General features: G+C 39.9%; 1 protein-coding gene across 7 annotated transcripts in view; it reads left to right on the top strand.

Annotated features, from left to right (window-relative positions):
* Nucleotides 1-7,858, top strand: part of ADAMTS3 (ADAM metallopeptidase with thrombospondin type 1 motif 3) — a 258,656-nt gene extending 250,798 nt beyond the window's left edge. For all 7 annotated transcript variants that reach the window (XM_042984395.1, XM_042984396.1, XM_042984398.1 and 4 more), the window contains one exon: nt 5,036-7,858. In XM_042984395.1, the coding sequence (XP_042840329.1) occupies nt 5,036-5,592 (557 nt within the window). In that variant the 3' untranslated portion in view covers nt 5,593-7,858. The remainder of the gene's footprint in view (nt 1-5,035) is intronic.
* The last annotated feature ends 5,222 nt before the right edge of the window (nt 7,859-13,080 follow it).

A 13,080-nucleotide genomic window follows, 5' to 3' on the forward strand; every position in this document is an offset into this window, starting at 1 on the left:
TCCTTCACAAAGCCGTGTCCGTCATCTGTCCCTCCATATGGGTGCGCTTCAGCTAGGGCATTGCGGAATAGACACCTTGCACGCATGCAGACGTCTGCCCAGCCTGCATCCCTGCTGTATTGCAAAAGCAGAGCGCACTTTATTTTCAACTACGTATCAGTGTGCTATGGTAAAACAAAATATATGTTGGATGGTTTCAGTTTCTATCACTCTGTCTCCTTCTTCCTCCTTTTGGGTGGTTTTCTTTCTTTACATCCATCTCTGTCCTCTGTCTCATTTTGTATCGCCATTTGCTGGCCTCTGTCTCTCATTTTCTGTGTTGGTCCACTCTTGCTTCCTGTCTCTCTGACTTCCTGTCATTTGCAGCCTATAGGTTGCTCACTTTCTCTGTGTCTGTCACATACCCTTTTCAGCCTTGTTCTTCTCTCTCTCCCTACCTCCACCCCTTCTCTCTTTCCCTCTCTTCTGTCTCCTCATCTCTTCCTGTCTCCTTTTCCCATATTCCTTCTTTCTCTCCCCAACATCTCCCTCCAGGCTTTTTGTAGCTCATGTGTCTGTGTCTCTCTTTCCCCCCCATCTTTCTCGTTCTCGGGTTGCTCTTCCCTTTCTCCCCCTCCCTGTTCCTCTGCCTTCCTCTCCCACTCTGTGTCTGTATCTCTCTCTTCATCTCCCCCACCCCCTGTCTCTGTCTCTTCTCTTCCTCACCTTCTTTCTTTCTTTCTCCCAGCCCCTGTGTCTCTGTTCCTCTGCAGTGTCTGGCTCTCTTTCTTCTTGTACCTTCCACTGCCCAGCCTGTTTCTTTCTCTCTTTCTCTCCCCCTGCCCCCCGCCCCACCGCCACCTCATACATCCTCCCTATTCTGTTCCTCCCTTACCCACCCCACCTCCCCTATCACAAGCTTCCTCTTAAATGCCATTCTTCTAAATCTGTACCTCATGACATCTGTGGACGTTACTGTCACACCGGTGAGACTTGGGACTCAAAAAGTTGCCTATTTGTTGGTCTACACTATAGGAAGCCCTTAATACCGACCTCTGTTGAATGGTACTTTCTTTTTTTCAAGAAAATTGTCAAGGCACTGTTGTATCAAACGTCTTACCTTTTTTTGAGGAAATTTCACATCAAGTCCTTTAAACCTTATAAATTATTTCACTATAAATTTTTATTTGAAATGCATGGGAGCAAGAATAAGTATGACCATGAGGGGGAGACAAAGGACTTATGTATTTCATCATTTTTCTCTGGAAAAGTATATTTAAAAATTCAAAACACAAGCCAAAGCCAAAAGAACAAACTTTACCCAGTTAGAAACTGTGAAGTTCACTGTTGCCATAATATTTTATTCTTATGTATTACTGCCAGGAGGCTGGCTAAAAACTTTCTGAGTAAACTTTATTACCTTAATAGCTGATAGAGCTATGTATTTCTGTAAATATGCCCAATTGTCAGAGAGCTGCTTGGTTCTTTTCCTTTAGCTGAAAGAAATCCTTTTTAATTGTACAACAGAGGTGCGAATGAGATGGTCTAACTGTGTTAGGGATTCCACATTCTTGTAGCTGTTCTCTTGCTCTGAAATCCAGGCCCAACAGCCAATTCTACAAGGTCGAAAAGGCCACACATTTCTGTCACACATTTCAAGTAAGCAATACTTCTCTTCAGTCTCAAACTGCAACTAAAATCAAATGGCCTTTTGAGACTATGTGTAAAATGCTTTTCCTTCTTATAATAACTTCTTATAATGATCTGGCCACAGGACAAAACAGCTAAAAAGCTTCCTTAATTTAAGTGATTAATTTTGTCATATGAATCCTTTTCCTAAGCCCCACTTAGATGTACTATTTCATTGTTGCTGTTAAGCCCTTCCCATCTGTCCAGAGGCAAATTACGATAAAATGAATGTATTCTTTTGCTCTTACTTGTTTTTTTCTCAGACTGTCTCTCCCTTTTCCTTCTCCATACAGAAGCATGTTCTGGCCCTAATTAGACCCAGGTTGTGAAGCATTCGGTGCAGTGCTGAGGTGCTCACACAGAGAGGGGAGACCCACACGTGGACTCAGAGAGAATAGGTCACGCTTTGAGCTGGGCCACAGATGGGGGTGAGGGGGGTGAAGGGAGGCGCAAGGGGGTGAAGGGTCAGAGGGAAAAGAGAATACAAAGTCAAATAAAGTCCTCTCATCTCAGGACCTAGAGCCTTAAACATATGGAAGAAGAAATTAATCTTATTTTAAGATACAGGCGTAGAAAAGGTAATTCAGAAGTGATAAGGGTATTTGAGGTGAAACCCGTTAATATGACTCACAGGCGTTCACAACATAATTAGATGATTACCTTAGCTAACATCAAATATTTAGACATGTCATACCATCTAATAGATCTGTAAATGTCAGGCAAATACAGGTCATTCCACAATTTGGAAAGGGGATATGGTATTATAACTCTAATAGGTAATTTTATAATTAATTTTATAATTTGTAATCGGTAATAGGTATAGGTGGTAATTTTAGCTGTTTATTGCTCTTGCCAACTGTCTTTTCTTCCCCAAACTTTAGAAAAAAAGGTTCTTTATTTCTTTAGCAATTTATATGGCAGGTTCCTTACCTAGCCATAGGGCATTACTCAGTAACACACTGTAATTTTAAGTGATTATAGTACATAAATGCCACAATTTAGAATTCTTTGTGTTTATGATTTGGACATAGGATCAGTATTTCGGAGTTGCACCAAGTTCTTGGGCTCTGCATAAGATATGCCCTAAAATGGCTGAAAATAAGTACAAACTAATGTGTCCATGAGCTCAACGTTTGGAATTTTTTGGAATCTAATTCTTATAATTTATAATAAAAAAATTTTTAAATAATAAAAATAGTCCACACACATCTGTATTGTTTTATGAGTGTTACTTTAGTAAGGTACATAAAGTGTTATCAATTCAATGAAATTAAATTTTAAAACCATGAATTTTTCAAAAGAATGTTGGTATACTTTACCCAAAGTTATGCTTTCAAATAACAAATAGCCTAAGAATATTCAGTAGTGAAAATGAAACCATTGCATTGACTCTGGATATTATTTGATTCTTTCAGTAATACATTTTTAAGATTTAATTTGTTCCAACAGGTCTTTAGAATTTATTATGATTTTAAATTTAGATTTAATGTAGAAGCTACTCTATTAGAAAGCCAGAAAGACCATAAAATTAAAAAAAAAAAAACCCACAAAAAAACAGGGAGCATCTATATGGCTCAGTTGGTTGGGCATACAACTTTGACTCAGGTCATGATCTAAGAGTCTGTGGGTTCGAGCCCTGCATCAGGCCCTGTGCTGACAGCTCTCAGAGCCTAGAGCCTGCTTCAGATTCTGTGTCTTCCTCTCTCTCTGCACCTCTCCCCCCACCCTCCATATTCTCTCTCTGTCTCTCTCTCTCTCTCTCTCTCTCTCAAAAATAAACATTAAAAAAAAAAAGGTACTGAACAAAAAGAAAAAAAAAGATGTCTCCTTTATATCCTACAAATATTTGTGCCAAAATGAATCCTATTTTCTCATTCTAAAATGAGATATGTGTTCCTACTAGGAAGAGAAAGTACCCTCAATCTTCAGACTCTTGACAGAGATATTAAAATGGTGGTCAACCCAAGTGCTCTGCACATAAAGAACTACTTCAGTGAATTTCTCCAAATGTTCATATTTTTTATTGAGGTATAACTGACATATAACTTTATGTTAGCTTCAGATGCAATATAATGATTTGATATCTTTATACATTGTGAAATGCTTACAACCATAAGTCTGGTTAATATCTGTCATAATATATAGTTACAAAATTATTTTTTCTTGCAATGAGAATGTCAAAGATCTACCTTTGGCAGTTTTTAAATATGCAATACAATATTATGAACTTTAGTCATTTGGACATTTATTTTATGACTAAAAATTTCTACCTTTTGACCCCCTTCACCCGTTTCACCTACTCCCCAGCCCCTGCCTCTGGCAACCACCATTCTGTTCTCTGTATCAATGAGGTTTTATTTTTCGATTCCTCACACAAGTGAGATCATGCAGTATTTGTCTTCCTCTGAGTTGTTTCATTCAGCATAATGCCTCAAAGGTCCATCCATGTTGTAAATGGCAAGATTTCATTCTTTTTTATAACTGAGTGATACTCCATTGCAATATATATACCACAATTTCTGTATCCATTCATCCATCCATCACTGGACATTTATTTCCATGTCTTGGCTATTGTAAATAATGGCGCAGTAAACATGGGGTGCATATGTCTTTTAGAATTGGTGTTTTCATTTTCTTCAGATAAATACCCCTTCTCGGAATTATTGGATCATATGGCTGTTATATTTTTAATTAAAAAAATTTTTTTTAACATTTATATATTATTGAGAGACAGAGCGACACAGAGCATGAGCAGGGGAGGGGCTGAGAGATGGAGAGACACAGAATCCGAAGCAGGTTCCAGGGTCTGAGCTGTCAGCACAGAGCCCGACGCGGGGCTGGAACCCACGACCCGCGAGATCATGACCTGAGCTGAAGTCGGACGCTTAACCGACTGAGCCACCCAGGCGCCCCTATTGTAATTTTTTAAGGAGTCTCCACATTGTTGTCTGTAGTAGATCCACCAATTTACATTCCCACCACTAACCTTCGTATTTTTTTCAACTTTTATTTTTATTTTTATTTTTTATTTTTGAGACAGAGACAGAGCATGGACAGGGGAGGGGCAGAGAGAGAGGGAGACACAGAATCTGAAACGGGCTCCAGGCTCAGAACTGTCAGCACAGAGCCCGACGCGGGGCTTGAACTCACAGACCATGAGATCATGACCTGAGCCAAAGTCGGATGCTCAACCGACTGAGCCACCCAGGCGCCCCATAACCTTCGTATTTTTATGAAAGGCTTGTTTAGATAACTCCCATTAATGTTAGATTTTACTTAAAATTTTTTATATTCATAAACAATTTTAATTCTTCCCCTTTATTTTATGTTTAGATGTATGTGCTATTTTGTCTTTTAATTTTTACAGATGAGCCATGTTTGGGAGACAAGTCCATCTTCTGTCAAATGGAGGTGCTGGCACGATACTGCTCCATACCAGGTTATAACAAGTTATGTTGTGAATCATGTAGCAAGCGCAGTAGCACCCTGCCACCACCATACCTTCCAGAAGCTGCTGAAACTCATGATGATGCTATCTTTAACCCTAGTGACCTCCCTGGATCTCTAGCAGTGCCTACATCTTTGGTTCCTTACCATTCAGAGCCCCCTGCTGAGAAGAAATCTTTGAGTAGGATTTCTTCAGTGGGAGGTCCAAATGCAGTCACTGCTTCCAGGCCAAACAGTAAACCTGATGGTGCTAACTTACCCCAGAGGAGAGCTCAGCAAGCAGGAAGCAAGACTCTGAGGCTGGCCTCCCCACCCGCCAAGAGTGGCCACCTCAACTCATCTTCAGAAATGGCTGCCGCCCACTTCCTTGCAGTCAGTGATTCAATAGGTGCTTCTTCTCAGGCAAGAACCTCAAAGAAAGATGAAAAAATTATTGACAAGAGACGTCCCATAAGATCACCCACTCTGGAAAGATGAGAAAGTGAACCTCAATGGCTAGCAATCAGAGGAAAACCCGGACAAGCTCTCTCTCCCCGTGGTGCATACTTGTTTCAAGTGTAAATCTCCGTAAATTGTCAACTCATTTTATCTGTACGTGGAGGAACAAAAAGTGCTGGTTCACTTTCTAGTTGCTTTCATCCTCCTTTTGTTCTGCACTGACTCATTTACCAGAATTCATTGGAAGAAAGCGCCAAAGATTATTAATAGAAGGAAAGTAAGTTGCTAAGTGTGTTGGTCACTCTCTAAAGCAGCAAGCGGACTGGAACCAATTATGTATATCAGCTGATTTTTTTTATTTTTAAAAAGTTACACTAAAAACAAAAAAAGAGGTGCCAACAGTTTACACTTTAACAAAATATTTTGGAAATGGAGCAAAGAATTCTTAGACTTGTATTCCTATTTATCTATATTAGAAGTATTGTATGAGCGAATTTGCAGCTGTCGTGTAAATACTGTATATTGCAGAAATCAGTATTATTTTAAGAGATGTGTTCTCAAATGATTGTTTACTATATTACATTTCTGGATGCTCTAGATGCCTGTTGTTGAGTATTGCCTTATTTGACATTCTATGGGTTGATTTTCAAGGCAGAATATTATGAACAAGAAGAATTGTAGCTGCTGACAACACAAAGGGTGTTGTTGTGTGGTTTTGTTTAATCAACAATGCGATACGTACATCACAGAAAAAGAAAAATCAGATGTGCTGCAGATGTACAGATTTCCACTTACCTATTACCTTCCAGCCTTTAAATAAAAAGGGGTAGGATTGGTGTCTTAGTATACTTGTGGTCACAGGGAACAGAGACTAGTAAGTTAGCCTGTGCAAGACGAAATTAAAACCCTACTACCGGCACCCCAATAGGCACCGCTGAAGTGTCCTGTGTTCTTGTGTTGTTTTTTCTTTTCCCTTTGTTGACATATACAAACGGTTATACTCAATGTACTGTAATAACAACAAAGGGAAAAGGTTTTGAGATCATTTGTTTGTATGTTGGTAGCCGAGAAAAGCATCAACGAACTACAGTTGATACCCAAGTATAGCAGGACTCTGGGGCTTTGGAAGAAGATTCAAGAAAGTATTTGTCAATGGTTGCAATATTTATTTTCTGCATGGTTCATATCCAAATGTTCACAACCACAATGCATCTGACTGCAATAATGTGCTAGTAATTTATGTCAGTGGTCACCTTGCTCACAGTGAAGCCAGAAATGCTCTCTCCAGGGAGTAGATGTAAAGTACTTGTAAATAGAATTCAGAACTGAAGATATTTATTAAAAGGTGATTTTTTTCTTGATAGTATTTTTATGTACTAAATATTTACGCTAGTATCAATGACATATTTTAGTAAACTAGAGAGACATAATTAGAGATGCACATTTTGCGCATGGAAGAGAAATTTAAGCAAATACAGCAGCCAAATGAAAGAGCTAAAATTAAATTCAATTTTATGCACACATTTTGCATTTTGAAAGTAGTTGATACAGAGTTAATGACTTATTCCCGTTCAATGACACATAAAATAGTATGGACTCAGATAGCTGTTTAATGAAATGATGAATTAGAAACACTTTTTTTTTAAGTATATGAAAGAGATAAATACTTAGAAGAAAAAAGAAAGTGTTGTGAGCATAATGTTTTGAGGTCAGTTCCTGAACTCTCTAAAAATGTATTATGCGAACGAACTACAGTGATGTTAACCTCTCCAAGCACAGAATGTACAGGGACCTTCGCGTGTTAACCATGGTAAACTCACAGCTTCTCCTACTGACTCCGTACCTCTGAAGAATCGCCTACTACTTCATGTAAGACTTTTCAAGTTGAACTGAACGAGGTGAATTCCAGATAGGAAAACAATCTCTGAACCTCAAGTGGAAGTCATTTATTTTTCCCCTAAAAGTTTCCCAGGAATGAAATTCTCTCTAGTTTGCTTGCATATGTATGCATCTGGTCCACAGGAGAATACAGAGCAAGATCGTCACACGCATACAACCTCCCACAAAGTTGTACATATTTGTTATACTTCTGGTCTCTGAGCTTCCTTTTCTACTAAGCTAAAAATTCCTTCGGATCAAAGTGTAAACTACTGATGCTGTTTGTTGTATTGGGAGCACGTAGCAATAAAAATGTTAACGAAACATAGACCTGGCTCTATCTAGGTTTCATCATTACATTCATCACTGGGTAACGGAAACTTCTTTTCCTCCTGCAAAGTGAAATGGTATCAAATTCATTAGCTCCTCGGACTTTCTCTATAGAGGCTCAAATAAAATGACAGTGTCTCCTACCCTCACACCAGGATGTATCATAATATGTTTTTAATTAAAAAAAAAAGAGAGAGAGAGACTATGAGTGGTCACTTTTTGCTGAAAGCCATCCCACAGAACTATGGAGAGGAAGAGAGAAAAGGGCAATAAGGCTAGGATGTGTGAGAAGGAAAAGAGGGACTTCTGTTTTTAAATGTGCAATCCCAGAGTGGTTTTTAAAGAAAAGCTGCCCACCAGCTTTGAACCTTATTATCTGAGGATTGCTGGGAATATATGACACCTGACTCAGGAGTGTTGGCAGGAATGAGACATGGTGCCTGGGGCGGGGCGGGGCGGAGAGAGGGCGCTATATTGCCATGGTTACCAGTTTACACTGCAAAAGCAGACCAACTCGAGTTTGAACTGCACCTGTATCTTTATCCTGAGTGATCTTGGGTAACTAGACTAAATGTCAGTTTCCTCATCTGTAAAATGGGAGGCAGAACTGTCAAACATCATTGCATAATTGCTGTGAGAAATGAGAAAGTAAAGTTGTTAGCACAGGGCTTAACACATAATGGCTCTCAATAAACATTAAGTATCATCATTGTCCTTGTATTGTCCCTAGCCACCTCTTCCTCATCTTCATTATGTGCCCAAACCACAGCCTTCCTCTAGGGTCCACAGTCATTATGTCTCATTAATGGTGGTAAAGAACATAGTTTCAGGAATCTAAAGATAAGCATTTTAGCTTTAAAAATTAATAGGAGGGACAAACTCGCTAAAAATGATCTCTAGTCATCAGTTTTGAAAAATTGTAGCTAATTATGTCCACTCTCCCTTTACAAACCATAAGTAGTCAAACTAAAGAATACTAATTCTGTATTTCTGCAAAAAATGCCCAGTGGTGAAATAATGCCCCAGACTATTAGCAAATAAAATGTTTTTCATATATTTACATTAATACACTTGGCAGAAATATCAAGTCACTCCTTTACACATAGCTCATATTTCCTTCATGAGGAAGCTGCTTAAATATGTGATATAAAAGAAAAAAATCACTTGAAGAATGATGAAAACATAGAGAACCAAAAAAGACATCATTTGTTACAAAAATGTTATGTTATTAAAAAGAGAGGTAAAGAAGGTTATAGTAAAAGTACTTAAAATGCAATAAAATATAAAAACCATAGGCATAGGCATTATCAACACATCAACTAGCATTAGAAAATGTAAGTTTTGGGCCCCAATACTTGAGGAATTTACTTAGAGCTAGAGACAATATTTAAAAAATTGGTTAAATACTGCTTACAAAGGAAAGAAAGCATAACCTAAAATTGTCATCAAAAACACAAATTCCACGGGCGCCTGGGTGGCTCAGTCAGTCGAGCATCGACTTTGGCTCATGTCGTGATCTCACAGTTCGTAAGTTCGAGCCCCACATCGGGGTCTGTGCTGTCTGTGCATAGCCTGCTTCAGATCCTCTGTTCCTCTCTCTCTCTCTCTCTCTCTCTCTGCCCCTTCCCCACTTGTGCTCTCTCTCTCCCAAAAATAAATAAAGGAAAAAACATTTAAAAAAACCCCAAAATGTGTTGTATGGAAACCAATTTGACAATAAATTTCATATATTGAAAAAAAAATAAAAAAAAATAAAAAATAAAAAAACCCAAAATGCTAAAATGAAACAAAATGCTATAAATCTCTGCAACATCATCACAGAGTTCACCTAAGTATTAGATTCCCCATCTTGAGAAATGGCAAGAGCTTAAAAAGTTGCCCTACTTTGTGGCAACAGTAAGGTTCCTTGTTCGAGTGCAAATAATACTGACTCCGTCTTTGGCCCTCCATCTTGTTCTCCCCTCTGGCACACAGATGGTGACACTTTAGATAACTAGGAGAAGGCCTCTGGCACACAGGTGGCACCACTTTAGATAACTACCCTGGGACCTCACAGGGTGCTCCTCATTCCATAAAAGCTGAGGATTAAGGCCCTACTAGGAGCGGAGAATGGTAGTACCGTCTGGATCACTCAGCAGTCCGTCCACATGCCAGATCGCTCCTGTCTGTAAGTTACCCTGAATTAAAAAAACAAAAACAAAAACAACTCTGTAAATGGTGCCGAGTGGCTCGCTTCGTTTTTTGGTATTTCAGTGCCTTCTCAGTATGAAGCATACATCGCTGACCCTCCTTCACCTTCTAACAGTTGGTTATTCTGCCGGATACCAAAAACGAAATAAGCATGAGTGAAGGGGCTGAACTGTTTCTGGGGGAAATCCCAAGCTGGCCAGCCACCGCCATGCGGGGAGACTTGATCAGGTCTTTCGAGTGTTTTGGACCAGTGCATGAGTACGGCGACGCCCTAAAATCGCCTGTGGGATTGCTAGCTATCCTCTCAGAAATGGTGAGAAAGCAACAGGGCAGAGAAGCGGTGGCCACGTGGGTGTTAGGACTGTGGGGTCCTGGGAAAGAAGATAGTAGACACTGTATTTTATAGTCAGCCTGGGGGCATGGCGTGGGACTTTAGTGTCTGTCTTCGCCCCTGTGGGTTGTTAGCCCATCGCTACAGTCATCTGTGGTGGCTGACTTAAGTAAAGCCAAAAGAATCCATTTTAAGGGAACTAGATGGGTAGAAAAACAGGGAGAAACAAAGGATACTGCCGATAATAAAATGGTGGAAAGGGGGCCCATCAAGGTTTCTCATAGACAATTGTGGCAAGATATAATATTATTTGGGACCCTGAGAGGAAATACAAACAACCCAGTTTGGGCTTGCTAAGCCTCAAAAGAAAGCTCAATAAACCAGGTGTGTCACTGCATGCCCCTCCAATAACTGGGGGACTCCCGAGGTGGATACCCCCTACCACTAGAGACTAGGGCTCGGCCAGTGTTGCCCTCTAGTCCATACAATAGGGGGCAGCCGGAGGCCCCACATCAAATTAACCATTTATTGGTCTAGCACTGACAGATGGTACCAGCTCTAATAGACACAGTAACTGAATGCACACTTATATTTGGAAGCCCCCTCAAAATTTCAGGGAGAAATAAAGGCTATTGATGACTATGGGGACAAATGATCAAAGTCAGACACGCTAACCTCCTCACTGTTTTCTAGTGCGTATTTCCCCCATTGCTGAGTATAATTTGGACATAGATATTTTACAGGATCTGGATCTAAATACAATGACAGGCAAATTTGGGTTGGGTATCTGAGTAGTGATACCTTTAGTTGCAGGTCATGCAGAATGGGAATCTATGCAGCTGCTAGTTACCCAGAGAATAGTATAAGCACAATGCCAGATGTGGGTTGTGAATTAGACGTAAGTTCATATCCAGGAGGCTTTGGCTGGGGCTTGTGGCAATGACAAAATGGAAAATCAATTACAGTTTTTTAAAGTTTTTATTGTAATTTCAGTTAACATACAGTGTTAGTTTCAGGTGTACCGTGTCCTGATTCAACAATGCTAAGCATCGCCTGGTGCTTATCATCTATTTAACCTATTCCCTCACCCCTCCCCTCTAAGATCAATAAGAATCTGTTCTCCTTAGAATGTGCCACCACTGGAAACATTGGTTACATTTCCAAGACTTTGTGTGGAATGCCATATTTGAGAAAGACTTGCGCAGGCTCAGATATGACCAGATAGCTTTAAGGGACTAAGATTGACTTTATGGACCCAGTGAAGCCCCTTGGAAAAAATTAGGCTGATACCTTGCTTACAGGGTTCCCAGGAACCATACCAGGTGAATAAGGAAGGTGACCGCCTGGAAGGTTCAGGACTCTAAGGATATTTGGGGGGAACTCAAAAAGAGAGGAAGTAACTGAAATCTATAGGTATTGCCGGCAAGTCTGATTTGGTTTAACTCTTAACCTTGAAAGACTATTAAAAGCTCAATCTGAAGTTCCTTATGAGAAGTTCCAGTGTCGTGAGCATGCTATGAAGGTGATATACACATGAGTTACGACTTTCCACAATGTCAGCTGTATTCAAGCATAAAGGAAGGTCAACATAATTGTAAAGCAGGTTCAGGATTCCAAACTCAGTGACCTTTCACCATGTGTTTAACTTGGCTTCTTACATGTCACACAAGCAAAGCACAGGACAAGTCACACAAGAAACAAGATGGAACAAGGGGTTGGAAGTTAATGAACCAGATGTGAGCACGCAGTTGAGATGAGGTCCTGGTCGGATCCAAGTCAGCTATCAGCACTTGCTACTTATTACGTGCCAGCAGTGAAGGATCCTAGATCTCTGAGCCTCGACTATTGGGTGATACACCACATTTGTCAAAGGTGACTCCTTTAGCTATGTAAATTAGCTATGATTTAGTTCTGGTTATATTCTCAAAGATATGATGCTGTACCAACCATGTATATTCTACCCATCTTGCAACTGATGGTTGGATCCATGAAAAAAATTGTTGCATACCTGGATCAATCAGTGTCACTAAGCCCAGTGTTAAAAATCAATTCCCGATGTTTCCCAACATGCTGGTGATCTTCTTTGTGTAATTGAGGTTATATTAGCCAAAGGATAGCAAAAAATGTATTGGATCTAATTTTTCTAATTGGACATACCAGTATGATCACTTCCTTTGTTATGTAGGTTGAGTTCAGATTTTTGGTATTAAGGTAGCATATGTGCCAGTCATATGTCGAGTAATTTACAAATAGATGTGTCATAGATGGCAATAACATTGGAGCAATTGAGTTGTGTCTTATACCATGTAGGCATGAAAGGACCTAAGGTGATGGAATCATAGCTGCAAGGTTATTAAAATTGCCTAGTTTAAAAAAGGTCGGTGGGGCGCTTGGGTGGCTCAATCGGTTGAGCGTCTGACTTCAGCTTAGGTCATGATCTCATGGTTCATGAGTTCAAGCCCTATGCTGGGCTCTGTGCAGACAGCTCAGAGCCTCCTTCTGTGTCTCCCTCTCTCTCTGCCCAATCTCACTCACACTGTCTCTTTCTCTCTCAAAAATAAACATTAAAAAAATCGAGTATGATTACAGGTTAAGACCATGTTACCCCACTTACCTCTCCCGTGCTAGAACTCATTTAGAGATGATTGTATGGGTATCATAGACGGTTCCAGGAACCACTTTTTTTCTTCAATTTTTTAAAAATATTTATTTATTTTTGGGAGAGACAGAGACAGGGTGTGAGAGGGGGAGGGGCAGACAGAAAGGGAGAGAGAATCCGGAACAGGCTCCAGGCTCTG

The sequence above is a fragment of the Panthera tigris genome, chromosome B1, assembly GCF_018350195.1.
Source record: "Panthera tigris isolate Pti1 chromosome B1, P.tigris_Pti1_mat1.1, whole genome shotgun sequence".
Taxonomy (NCBI): Eukaryota; Metazoa; Chordata; class Mammalia; order Carnivora; family Felidae; genus Panthera; species Panthera tigris.